Source organism: Cervus elaphus, chromosome 19 (assembly GCF_910594005.1).
Source record: "Cervus elaphus chromosome 19, mCerEla1.1, whole genome shotgun sequence".
Taxonomy (NCBI): domain Eukaryota; kingdom Metazoa; phylum Chordata; class Mammalia; order Artiodactyla; family Cervidae; genus Cervus; species Cervus elaphus.
Window position 1 is genome coordinate 59,669,627 of NC_057833.1, and position 14,882 is coordinate 59,684,508.

At 37.8% G+C, this 14,882-nt stretch overlaps 1 protein-coding gene across 1 annotated transcript in view; it reads right to left on the reverse strand.

Moving 5' to 3' along the window:
• The window catches only part of GRAMD1C (GRAM domain containing 1C), a 111,217-nt gene that overhangs the window by 45,097 nt on the left and 51,238 nt on the right, over positions 1 to 14,882 (reverse strand). The window contains 1 exon segment of the mRNA XM_043874265.1: positions 10,095 to 10,175. Within this exon segment, the coding sequence (XP_043730200.1) occupies positions 10,095 to 10,175 (81 nt within the window).

Sequence of the window (14,882 nt, forward strand, 5' to 3'; positions counted from 1 at the left end):
GTAATCCTAAATCTAACAATATGATAATATCACTAGAAACATAAAAATAGTAATGATGTTGTGGTGGATTGAGGCCAGATCATAAAATTTTAGATTTGATGGTCTGGCTCTAACACAAAACATGGAAGGGGGAGCAGCTTAACCTCAACCAAATAGTGGAGGACTAGAGTGGGGGAATGCAATGGCACCCCACTCCAGTACTCTTGCCTGGAAAATCCCATGGACAGAGGAGCCTGGTTGGCTGCAGTCCATCGGGTCACTACAAGTTGGACATGACTGAGCGACTTCACTTTCACTTTTCCCTTTTACACATTGGAGAAGGAAATGGCAACCCACTCCAGTGTTCTTGCTTTGAGAATCCCAGGGACAGGGAGCCTGGTGGGCTGCCGTCTATGGGGTCTCACAGAGTCAGACACAACTGAAGTGACTTAGCAGCAGCATCAGAGTGGGAGAAAGGCTGAGGTTCTTTAAAAAATACAGAAAACACTAATTGTATCCCAGAAGAGAGCTGTCACTGTCTCTGGCCCCACAAATTCCAACCACTCAATGTGCTGTCTTCAAGAAGGTGTTAAATTCAAAGGCTGTGAACTAAGCTGAAGCGCTATCAACTACAGCATGAATGACGTGGTGACACTTTAGACACACGTCTAAACACTGGAGACTTACAGTAAGTAAACTAAGTCAAATATCTGAAATAAACTGCCCTTTCTGAAGGAAAGCATCAGAGGAAGTGTATGAATGGGGAAAAAATGTACTTTTAAAAACATTCGTTCTCAAAGGCATCATATCTTCCTCAGGCTTTTTTCCCCTCTTGTAGATTTATCTTACTGGAGAAATTAAATATACACATACATAACATACACACACAAAGAGAAAATCATCCTGTTGCTTTAATCGATCCTAATGGAGTAATCTTTTATCTAGATTAATATGCTTTAAGGCTTTCTTAGGCAAAAGTAAGCAAAAATAACACTTATTTCACTCTCAAATTCCTGAATTACAAATAAATATGATTACAATATTCTGAACTTTAACTATCTAAAAGCAGTTTGAATATACACAAAATTTGCTTTCAAATTACTTCTGTTTTTTCTAGAATTTTGTAGTTAGGCTGTATAATTTGTGGATTTGGGTTTTTACCTTCTCTTTTTAAATATAGGATTACAAAAGATCAATGAATCTAACCAATGTGGCTTATCACTTTGAAAAACTAGAAGATAATTATGGCTCACAAAATTATGGACAACACTAAGACTACATCAAGCACCTAGCCCTATGCCTGGCACCTAATACTTCCTAAGTGGGAGTTACCATTATTGTTACAGATATTAATATGTTAAAAAGGACTCTTCTTCAAAGATCACTAAGAGAGTACAGGAAGAGTAGCTCTGCTGTTGATTCTCTTCTCAAATTCCTTCTCTTGGTGAATTCTACAGCATTTAAAATCCAATTAGGACAGTTTTAAAACTGAGATCTCACCTTCAACTTTCATTAAGTTTGCATGCATTTAACATACATGCATAAACATTGATTTTTGTCATAGTATAGAAAAGAAACAGTAACCATTCTCTTTATTAAAATGAGAGTACAGGGATATTTCCTGGTAGTCTAGTGGTTAGGACTCTGTGCTTTCACTGCTGAGGGTACGAGTTCAATTTCTGGTTGGGGAACTAAGATCCCACAAGCCATGTGGTATAGCCAAAAAAAAAAAATCATTTTAAACGAGAGTATACTGTCCACTTGAAATAGAGTTGCATGTTCAATGTTAAAGATAACCAAGCAATGCAAAGATTTGAAAGATATAACCACAGTAAAGATGGTGATAATCCTCTTACATCAAAAACACAGGAGACATCAGGAAGTTTTCAAAAAGGGTTAGCTTTTATTCGCAATCTATAGACAAAATGTTACTTGGCTATGACGGCCTCAGAAGTATTCTGCAAGTCCCTCTCTTTCACCCACTTTAAAGAGCTTTTTTCTTTCCTTTGACCATTAAATTTCAGATCTCAGTTTCTCCTAGCTCTTCTGTAAGCCTGGAGGTATTTGTTTTTGTGAGGATGCATACAGTTAGCAAAAACAAGACCAGGAGCTGACTGTGGCTCAGATCATGAACTCCTTATTGCCAAATTCAGACTTAAACTGAAGAAAGTAGGGAAAACCACTAGACCATTCAGGTATGACCTAAATCAAATCCCTTATGATTACACAGTGGAAGTGAGAAATAGATTTAAGGGACGAGATCTGATAGAAAGCCTGATGAACTATGGACGGCGGTTCGTGACATTGTACAGGAGACAGGGATCAAGACCATCCCCATGGAAAAGAAATGCAAAAAAGCAAAATGGCTGTCTGAGAAGGCCTTACAAATAGCTGTGAAAAGAAGAGAAGCAAAAAGCAAAGGAGAAAAGGAAAGATATTCCCATTTGAATGCAGAGTTCCAAAGAATAGCCAGGAGAGATAAGAAAGCCTTCCTCAGCGATCAATGCAAAGAAACAGAGGAAAACAACAGAATGGGAAAGACTAGAGATCTCTTCAAGAAAATTAGAGATACCAAGGGAACATTTCATGCAAAGATAGGCACAATAAAGGACAGAAATGGTATGGACCTAACAGAAGCAGAAGATATTAAGAAGAGGTGGCAAGAATACACAGAAGAACTGTACAAAAAAGATCTTCACGACCCAGATAATCACAATGGTGTGATCACTCACCTAGAGCCAGACATCCTGGAATGTGAACCCAAGTGGGCCTTAGGAAGCATCACTATGAACAAAGCTAGTGGATGTGATGGAATTCCAGTTGAGCTATTTCAAATCCTGAAAAATGATGCTGTGAAAGTGCTGCACTCAATATGCCAGCAAATTTGGAAAACTCAGCAGTGGCCACAGGACTGGAAAAGGTCAGTTTTCATTCCAGTCCCTAAGAAAGGCAATCCCAAAGAATGTTCAAACTACCGCACAATTCACTCATCTTACATGCTAGTAAAGTAATGCTCAAAATTCTCCAAGCCAGGCTTCAGCAATATGTGAACCAAGAACTTCCAGATGTTCAAGCTGGTTTTAGAAAAGGCAGAGGAACCAGAGATCAAATTGCCAATATCTGCTGGATCATCGGAAAAGCAAGAGAGTTCCAGAAAAACATCTATTTCTGCTTTACTGACTATACCAAAGCCTTCGACTGTGTGGATCACAATAAACTGTGGAAAATTCTGAAAGAGATGGGAATACCAGATCACCTGACCTGCCTCTTGAGAAACCTGTATGCAGGTCAGGAAGCAACAGTTAGAACTGGACATGGAACAACAGACTGGTTCCAAACAGGAAAAGGAGTACATCAAGGCTGTATATTGTCACCCTGCTTATTCAACTTCTATGCAGAGTACATCATGAGAAACGCTGGGCTGGAAGAAGCACAAGCTGGAATCAAGATTGCTGGGAGAAATATCAATAACCTCAGATATGCAGATGACACCACCCTTATGGCAGCGAGTGAAGAGGAAATAAAAAGCCTCTTGATGAAAGTGAAAGAGGAGAGTGAAAAAGTTGGGTTAAAACTCAACATTCAGAAAACTAAGATCATGGCATCTGGTCCCATCACTTCATGGCAAATAGATAGGGAGACAGTGGAAACAGTGTCAGACTTTATTTTTGGGGGCTCAAAATCACTGCAGATGGTGACTGCAGCCATGAAATTAAAAGACATGTACTTCTTGGAAGGAAAGTTATGACCAACCTAGATAGCATATTAAAAAGCAGAGACATTACTTTGCCAACAAAGGTCCATCTGGTCAAGGCTATGGTTTTTCCAGTGGTCATGTATGGATGTGAGAGTTGGACTGTGAAGAAAGCTGAGCACCGAAGAATTGATGTTTTTGAACTGTGGTGTTGGAGAAGACTCTTGAGAGTCCCTTGGACTGCAAGGAGATCAAACCAGTCCATCCTAAAGGAGATCAGTCCTGGGTGTTCATTGGAAGGACTGATGCTGAAGCTGAAACTCCAGTACTTCGGCCACCTCATGCAAAGAGTTGATTCATTGGAAAAGACCCTGATGCTGGGAGGGATTGGGGGCAGGAGGAGAAGGGGACGACAGAGGATGAGATGGCTGGATGCCATCACCGACTCGATGGGCATGAGTTTGAGTAAACTCCGGCAGTTGGTGATGGACAGGGAGGCCTGGCATGCTGCGATTCATGAGGTCGCAAAGAGTCAGACACAACTGAGCTACTGAATTGAACTGAACTGAACTGATCCCAACTCACTTGCATGTGATAAGTGCAAAAGTGATTTGGAGATTAATCCTTTGTCTGTTGCTTCATTTGCTATTATTTTCTCCCAATCTGAGGGCTGTCTTTTCACCTTACTTATAGTTTATAATAGCCAGGACATGGAAGCAACCTAGATGCCCATCAGCAGATGAATGGATAAGGAAGCTGTGGTACATATACACCATGGAATATTACTCAGCCGTTAAAAAGAATTCATTTGAATCAGTTCTAATGAGATGGATGAAACTGGAGCCTATTATACAGAGTGAAGTAAGACAGAAAGATAAAGAACATTACAGCATACTAACACATATATATGGAATTTAGAAAGATGGTAATGATAACCCTATATGCAAAACAGAAAAAGAGACACAGATGTACAGAACAGACTTCTGGACTCTATGGGAGAAGGTGAGGGTGGGATGTTTCGAGAGAACAGCATGTATATTATCTATAGTGAAACAGATCACCAGCCCAGGTGGGATGCATGAGACAAGTGCTCGAGCCTGGTGCACTGGGAAGACCCAGAGGAATCGGGTGGAGAGGGAGGTGGGAGGGGGGATAGGCATGGGGAATACATGTAACTCCATGGCTGATTCATGTCAATGTATGACAAAACCCACTGCAATGTTGTGAAGTAATTAGCCTCCAACTAATAAAAGAAATGAAAAAAAAAAAAAAAAGACATTAAGAAAAAAAAAAAAAAAGTGATTTGGAGAGGATGCTCAGATCCAGGGTAAAACAAACACAAACTGCAGTAGCAGTCTCAGGCTCCTTGTTAGAATGAGGGAATGCACTTGGAAAACACTTGGTATTTGGAGGGCAGGATTAAGCACAATATGTCCCTAGGGCAATCCTGGAGTTTTCAGCCCCTGCCAGTAAGAGCAGCCCAGGAGGTGAGGTGGGGCCTTCCAGCATCATGACCTGGAAGAGGGCAGAGTGGAGTTGCCGGTGCTTAGGGCTTACTGCATTTGCTTGGTCCTCTCCCCAAGTGGTTGCCATGCACTACTGGACCCAGCATCCTTGGGCCCACCACCTTAAGCATCTCCCATGTAGAAGCACGGGCATGGGGCTCTGGGGAGACTGGATACCCAAACGACAATAGACTTAAGGAGGTAGGAGGAGGTTGGCCTTGAGGCTGCCCTGCCCACCTTGTCTTTTCACTTAAGGAGGGAGGAGGGGCTGGGCTTCACAAGATCCCCCACCCCCACCCTTACCCACCTCTCTCCTCTCTCTCCATCTCCTGATTTCCAGGTCACTTTGAGTCCCCCAGCATTGAGGGAAAGAGAGAGCATTCAAGCAGAGCACTGTTTGAAATACCCAGACCTCAGCAGCTGCCTGAAAATTTAGAAGCTATTCAATCCTAAGAGCACTCTAGTGAGGGGCTTAGCTGGGTGGTGGTAAGGAAAGGAGGTAAGGTTTCTGACAGTGGTGTTTAAACTCCTGCTGCAAAGAAGGAGCCTTTCTTATAATCTGGAAATCTCTACTCTTCCTTCAAGCCATATTTTTTTTAAATAACAGCTTTACTGAGCTATAATTTACATATCATAAAATTCACTTTTCTAAAAGCATACAGTATGGAGCTTCCTTAAAAAAACTAAAAATAGAGCTACCATATGATCCAGCAATTCCACTCCTGGGCATATATCCAGAGAAAATCATAATTCGAAAATATACATGCACCCCAATGTTCACTGCAGTACTACTTACAATAGCTAAAATATGGAAGCAACCTAAATGTCCATCAACAGATGAATGGATAAAGAAGATGTGGTACATACATATAATGGAATGTTACTCAGGCATAAAAAAGAATGAAATAATGCCATTTGCAGCAACATGGATGGACCTAAAGATTATCACACTAAGTGAAGTCAAAGACAAATATCACATGATATCACTTATATGTGGAATCTAGGGAAATGATACAAATGAACTTACAAAACAGAAACAGACACAGAGATTTAGAAAACAAACATGTTTAACAAAGGGGAAAGGTGGCGCAGGGGGGATAAATTAGAAATTTGGGATTAACAGATATAACTATATATAAAATAGATAATCAACAAAGACATGCTATATATAGCACACTACTCAATACTCTGCAATAACCTATATGGAAAAGAAGTTGAAAAAGAACAAATATATCCATGTGCTGCACTGTAGTCACTCAGTCATGTCCAACTCTTTGCGACCCCATGGACTGTAGCCCGCCAGGCACCTCTGACAATGGGGATTCTTCGGGCCGGAAGACTGGAGTAGGTTGCCATGCCCTTCTCCAGGGGATCTTCCCAACCCGGGGATTGAACCCAGGTCTCCCACATTGCAGACAGATTCTTTACCATCTGTGTCACCAGGGAAGCTAAGATATATGTATATGTATAATTAAACCACTTTGCAGTATACCCAAAACACAACATTGTAAATCAAATATACTCCAACATAAAATATTTTTAATGTTATTACAAAATAATGGCTATAGAGAAATAAATATCTGTCAAAAAAAAAATAAAAAATAACAGTTCTACTAAGCTATACTTCACATACCATTACATTCACTTTCCTAAAAGCATACATATCAGTAGTATTTAGCATATCCTGAGTTGTACAACTATCACTACTAACTTTAGAATATTTTCATCAACCTGAAAAGATATCCAAATTCATTAGCAGTCACCCAACATTCCTCCCTCTCCCTAGCAACAAATTTATTTTCAACTTCTATCAATTTGCCTGTTCTGGACATTTAATTAAAATAGAATCATATAATGTGTGTTCATTTAGGACTGGCTTCATTCACATAGCATAATGTTTCAAGGTTTACCATGTTGTACCATGTATCCATACTTCACTCATTTTTATTGCTAAATAATATTCCATGGTATGAATATACATTTTGTGTATTTTTATGCATACTTCATCTGTTGATACTTCCATTTTTGGCCACTATGAATAATGCTATGAATATTTGATTGCAAGTTTCTGTGTGAACCATATACTTTTAATTTTCTTGCATAAACCCAGAAATGGAATTGCTGAGTCATATGGTAGCTCTATATTCAACATTTTGAGGAACTGCCAAACTGTTTTTCAAATATTTCAAAGTTTTACAATGCCACCAGCAATGCATGAGGGCTCCAGTTTAACCACATGTTCAACATTTGTTAATGTCTGTCTTTTTATTTTAGCCATCCCAGTGGGTGTGAAGTGGTATAACTCATTGTAGTTCTGATGTATGTTTCTCTAATAGCTAATGACCCTAAGCATCTTTGCATGTACTTGGTCATTTGCATATGTTCTTTGGAGAAATTACTACTCAAAACCTTTGCCCATTTTTCACTTGGCTATTTGTCTTTTTCCTGTTGAGTTGTAAGAGTTCTTCATGTATTCTGGATACAAATACCTCCTCAGATATATAATTTGCACATATTTTCTCCCAATCTATGAGTTAGTTGTCTTTTCCCTTTCATGATGGGCCCCATCAAACACAAAAGCTTTTAATTTTGATGAAATTGAATTTATGTATTTTTTTTCTTTTGCCACTTGAGCTTTTTGGCTGTGCAGCATGTGGGATATTAGCTCCCTGGCCAGGGATCAAACCTACGCCCGCTGCATTGGAAGCATGGAGCCTTCACCACTGGACCACCAGGGAAGTCTTGTCACTTGAGCTTTCAATATCATAGCTAAGAAACCACTGTCTAATCCAAAGGTCATAACTATTTACACCTAGAGTTTCTTCTGATAATGTTATACTTTTAGACCTGCATTTAAGCCTATGATCCATTTTGAGTTAATTTTTGTATATGGTATGACGTAGGGGTTAAAGTTCACTCTTTTGCATGTTGATATCTAGTTATTACAACAGCAAACCATTTAGTGAATCCAGCACTATTCTTTCCTCACTGAATTGTTTTGGCACCCTTGTCAAAAATCAATTTATGACTGATAAGATTTCTAGATTCTCAATTCTATGCCACTAATCTGTATGTCTAGACTTTTGCCAGCAGGTATACTGCCTTGATAACTGGTTTGTAGTAAACATTGAAATCAAGAAGCATAAGTCTTCTAGTGTTATGAACCTAATTGTATTCCCCCAAATTCACATGTTGAAACTCTAACCCCTAATATGGCTATACTTGGATATAGAGATTTTAAGGAGAAAATTAAATGAGGTTGCTCTAGTCTGAATTGTGTCCACCTACAATCCATATGTTGAAGCCCCAACTCCCAATGTAATGGTATTTGAAGATGGGGGCCTTTGGGTTCCAAAACTCTAAGAAAATAAATTTCTGTTGTTTAAGCTGTTCAGTTGATGGCATTTTGTCATGGCAGACCTAACAGACTAATTCATCTAACTTTGTTCTTCTTTTTCAAGACTGTTTTTGCTATTCTGGGTAACTTACATGTCCATATGAATTTTAGGATCCGCCTGTCAATTTCTATAAAAATGCCAGTTGGGATTCTGATAGGGATTGTATTAAATCTGCAGCTTAATTTGTGGAGTATTGTCATTCTAGCAATATTAAGTTATCTAATCCATAAGCATGAGATTCTTTTCTGTTACTTAAGTTGCCTTTAATTTCTTCCAACAATTGCTGAATTTATTTATTGGTTCTAGCACATTTTTATTGGTTTTCTTGGGATTTTATTTATAGAAAAACATGTCATCTGTCAATGGACATAGTTTTATTTCTCCATTTTTAAAGTAGATGTCTTTTACTTTTTTTCCTTGTCTAATTTTCCTAGCTAGAACCTTCAATACAACATTGGATAGAAGTGGCAAGAAGGGACATTCTTGTCTTATTCCGGACCTTAAAGGGGAACGACTATAGTCTCTCACCAGTAAATATGTGGCTATGAACTTTATCCAACTGATGAAATTCCTTGCTAGCCCTAGCTTGTTTTGTTTTGTTTTTTTAATCATGAAAGGATGTTGTATTTTGTCAAAAATTTTTTCTGTACTGATTGACATGATCATGTTTTTTGTCCTCTATTCTACTAATAGTTTATTACATTGATTTTCACGTGTTGAACAACCTTGAATAAATCATGGTATATAATCTTTTTTTATGTTGCTGATTTTGGCTTGCTAATATTTTCTTGAGGATTTTTGTTTCCACATTCATAGACACAATGAACATAAATATTGGTCTGTAGTTTTCTTGTGATGTTCTTTGTCTGGTTTTGGTATCACGGTAATAATACTGCCTTCATAGAGTAAGTTGGGAACTCCTTTTTGGAATGTTTTGTGACAGATTGGTGTTAATTCTACTGTAACATTTCACAGATTAATCAATGAAGCCATCTGGTACTGAGTTTTTCTCTGCCGGTAGATTTTTGATTACTAATTCAATCTCTTTCCTAGTTATAGGTCTATTCAGATTTTCTATTTCTGATTGAGTCAGTTTCGATAGTTTGTGACTTTCTAGGTATTTTCCCATTTCATCTAAGTTAATTAATTTGTTGGTATACAATTGTTCTCCAACTAATAAAAATAAATGGAAAAATAAATAAATAAATAAAAATAATAAATCTAATGTATCTTTTATTGACTATCTATTTTCATTCCCTTTATGTTTCGTTTACCTTATTTTGGATGGTAATTTATTTTTAAGTTATTTTCTCAGTGGTTACCCTGGGGATTTCAATTAACATCTTAACTTGTAACTATGGATTTTGCTTTGCTTCAAGTTTCTTCTTGGATTTGAATAGTCTAGTCAAAATTAACCCCAGGAAAATAAAAAGGAGCTTTCAACTCACAAACACTGGTTAGGCACACATTGGGAGGTTGGTATTATAATAAGCACCAATCTCTGGTGTGAACACTTACCTTGTCTAATAGTACATTCTGCCACAACCTAAAGATACTGAGGTAACTTCTATCCCTGGCAGCAAAAGATGTGAAGAAAAACTGCAAAGACAAATAATAGGTCAATTTTACTATTACAGAAGAAAAAGGGGAAACTATCTGTCATAACAGTCTCCTGGCACTTGCTATGGTCAAAGCAAACTAGCAGGTCACCATTGCCTAGTTTATACGCTATTTTTGTTAAACTTTTCACTAGAGTAGAAGTGTGTGTGTGTTAATTGGTCAGATGCGTCTGACTCTTGGCAACCCCATGGACCTGTCAGGGTCTTCTGTCAGTGGAATTCTCCAGACAGGAATACTGAAGTGGGTGCTGCTATGCTAAGTCACTTCAGTTGTGTCCGACTCTATGACCCTGTGGACTGTGGCCTGCCAGGCTCCTCTGTCCATGGGATTCTCCAGGCAAGAATACTGAAGTGGGTTGCCATGCCCTCCTCCAGGGGATCTTCCCAACCCAGGGATGTAATCAGCAGCTCTTGCACTGCAAGCAGATCCTCTACCATCCTCTACCCGGGAAACCCATACTAGAGTGGGTAGCCATTCTCTTCTCCAGGGGATCTTCCAGACCCAGGGATCAAACCAGGTAAAGGCAGATTCTTTACTGTCTGAGTCACCAAGGAAGTTCTTACAGTTGGAGAAAACAAGGCAACTGGTGCATGAACAAGGGGTCTTTTAAAATTAGATCTTAGAGAAAAATCATTTTATCAATATTTACTAGGGAAATGAGCTTGAAATGGGTAGCTATTTATGCTCATTGTAGTTTATTAAACTCAATCTAATAAACTTAAGACAAAAGTTAAAATTTTATTTATTCTAAACTTTGCAAATAGATATGACTGGTAGCCATCTGAGCCAAATATACATAAAGAATAAGAAAAAATGCAAGTGGATGTCAGAGATAGATTCATTTTAAGGATCCTAATTTAAAATATCATCAAAAAAATAAAATAAATAAAATGATATTATCTTTCACAGTCTTCTAAAAAAATCCATAAATACCTAATGTCAAATAATCATAAAACATCCATGTGAACAAACATTCATTTGCTTTGCATATTGTAGAAGAAAACCAGTAGCTTCAATCTATTATTCCATGTCTTCTTTTAGCCCTATCTCATCTTCAGTATATAATGGATTTTTGCAAAATCACACCTTAAAATAAGCTTTATGAGAAAATATAACAAGTGGCAGCACTAAATACAGTATCTCAGTATATCATCTCTTCTGTTCCTCTAGTTAGTGACTTTTCATGATTGGTTATTTTTAGGAATGAGAAAGCTCAGTTCCATGTTTGATTTATTAAATAAAATGCCAAAAAAAAAATATTTGGGGTGTTTATACTTTTCATAGAAAGATTTTAAAGTAATATTTTTCCAATTAATAACCTTGTTTATATAATATTCTTCAAAAAGCAAAGCTTTTTATAAAAGGGATATAGCTAGGAACTCTTTCAACCACAATCATATATATAATAAGTGACCTTTAATAAATAAATAAATAAAAAATAAATGATCATTATTTACTACTCTCTATATCCTCTTCTTATAAGAAAAATCTTCTAGTCCATCTGTTTTTCACCACAGTGTTATGCTTACCAATTTCCACCTTTTAAACTTGATACTTTGTTAACAACTTTATCCACTCTTGTATGTTAAAACCACATTCTTAGTTCCTTAACACTCCCATCTTTCTGGACAATTTATATAAATTACCACCTCATTTTATTCCTTTTTAGATATCCAACTTTAAAAATCTATTAATAAATCTTGCTTCAATAACAACCTAGGGAGGTCCCTGGTGGCCTAGCAGTTAGGATTTCAGGCTTTCACAGCCATGGCCTGGGTTCAGTCTCTGGTCAGGGAAGTGAGATCCCACAAGTCATGCAGTGGGGCCAAAATAATAGTAATAGGAACCTCAATTTGGGAGGAGTTCTGGATAATGATATCTCTAAGCTGCTGGGGCACAGAACATATGCTAGAAACAAAAACAACTAATAGTACCACAATTAACCTTTCCTTAATACAACAGAGCACACTGTAAGACAAATATTTAGTAGTGTAGTTTTTCCCCTCATGATGATGGAAAAGAGATCACTGAATCAATATAGTGAGGTAGTTAGGACCAAGATCTCTGCAATTAAGCTACCTGGGTTCATATCTTGGTTCTACCACTTAGTTCTATGACTTGGAGTCACTTTTCTTTAGCTTCCTCATGTACACAGTAAGAATAATTATGGCAGCAAATTTCTGTGAGAACCAAAGAGAAAATTAATGTAAAAATACACAGTATTTAGAACAAGTATTATATATTCGGCAAATGCTAGTTGTTGTTATGATTATGGAAATTTAAATGTTTGACCCTGAAATTCCATTACCTATGTGAGAAAGAGCCACACATGAGCTTAAGCAAGCATGATCAGGCTGTTCACCACAATACTGTTTGTAATAAAACAATAGAAATGAACTAACAGTCTAGGAAACCATGGTAAACCCATTCTACAAAATATTATACAGCACGTTAATAAACAGAGATAGGCCAATCTATATGTGCTAACCTATGACTCCAAGAGATAATGTTAAGTCCTTTTTTAAGAAAGGAGAACTGAAGGACAACAAATATAGGATAGCACTTACTTTAAAAACAAAGCAAAGATATATGCTTATATATATACATTTATACATGTAAATACAAAGGAAAGGTATGAAAAGATATATGCGATCCCATGGACTATAGCCCGCCAGGCTCCTCTGTCCACAGGATTTCCCAGGCAAGAATACTGGAGTGGGTTGCCATTTTCTTCTCCAGGGAATCTTCCCAACCCAGGGATTAAACATGAGTCTCCTGCATTGGCAGGCAGGTTCTTTACCACTGGGCCACCAGGGAAGCCATGAAAAGATATATACCAAACTGTTAACAGTGTTTGCTTCTAAAAAGGCAATGAGATTAGCATGGAAGGAAGATGTTAGTTTCAGAACTGTTTGATGACTCTGCCAAATAATTAAACATATACATATGTGGACAAAAATTCAATTAACCATCAAGCCAAGAAAAAAAGAGAAATTTATTCAAGCCAAACCAAAGATTATAACCCAGAGACAGTCAGAAATTTCTGAGGACTGTTCCACTAGTCAGCAGTTAAAGATGCAGTTAGACAAAGAATCATGTACCGTATTAACAGATTAAATGATAAAGTTCATCAGAAATGTTTGGTCAAGTGTGTATGTACAGAGCAAGTCTTTAGCTCACTGAGAACCCCTGTATGGGATGGAAAAAGAAATATTAATCTTAAAATTACAACACTGGTGTCTGAAGAATAGGTGTATTCTTCTCAAAGGTTGATTATAGCCTCCTGCCCCAGGAGGTCTTGTTAACATGTAACACAGATGTACACTGCACACTGGCAGAGACCCATCCCAAATGGGGACATGCTGGGGTGTGTTATGTGTGTTTCAATTCTAACTTAGTTTGATTGTTCTGCCATAGAGAAGTTTATAATTTTTTTCTCATCAGATATATTAACTGTACAATTAAGAATAAGTTTATTTTAGGGCTTCTCTGATGGCTCGGTGGTAAAGAATCTGCCTGTTAATGCAGGAGACACAGGTTTGATCCCTGATCTGGGGAGATCCCACATGCCACAGAGCAACTAAGCCCACATACTACAACTACTGAGTCTGCACTCAAGAGCCTGGGACCCAGGACTCCTGTTCTCATGCCCTGGATGAACCCAGGACTGAAACAGGGAAAGCCTGTAACATCTTGTGCTAAAAAGCAATGAAATGCTCCAATAATGCTGAAAACAGTCAAAAGGATACTAGAGCCAGCTTGAGGGGCTCCCACTGACCAAACCTGGGACAATTTGAGGATCAAAATAAATAATGATAGCAGTGGATTATAACTTATTAACCAAAATAAGACATTATGAGGTCACGCTGATACGAGTAAATAAATGAATGAATTTGATGAGGAATTGTATATTTCCTTAGTTTCAAAGTAGCTTACTACAAAACATAATTACAAAGGAAAACAGACTAACTTTACAGTAAAGTCTTATTTACACCACCTTATTTAAGTGATCAAAGTGAAGATCAAGAATATCAACAGCAAGGCATGTGTGTGTGTGTGTGTTCAGCTGCTCAGTTGTGGTCCATGGACTATAGCCTACCAGGCTCCTCTGTCCATTGAATCTGCCAGGCAAAAATACTAGAGTGGGTTGTCTTTTCCTACTCCAGGGGATTTTCCTGACCCAGGGATCCAACCCATGCCTCTTTTGTCTCCTACACTGGCAGGCAGGTTCTTTACCACAAGTGCCACTTAAGAAGCCCCACCATCTGAGAGGATGCAATGGAAAGAACAGAGAATAACTTCTGTGCTATTTCTGCCAAAATTGCAAAACTTAAACTTAATCATAAGAAAATACCAGACAAACAAAACTGAGGGATATCCTACAAAATATCTTACCCATTAATATAATCTTTAGAAGTGTCAAGGGCACAAAAGTCAAGGAAAGACCAAGAGATTAGTTTAGAATATGGAAATTAAAGACCTTGACAACTAAATGTAATATGCATTTCTGAATTGGGTCTATTTGCTATAAAGGATATTATTGGGATAATAGAGGAAACTGAAACAGGTTTGAGAACTCAGCAGTGACAATGATCAATACTAAATTCTTGAATTTGATGGTCATGCAGTGGTTAGGTAGGAGAATGTCTTTGATGGAAATACATGCTAGACTATCTGGGGTGATGT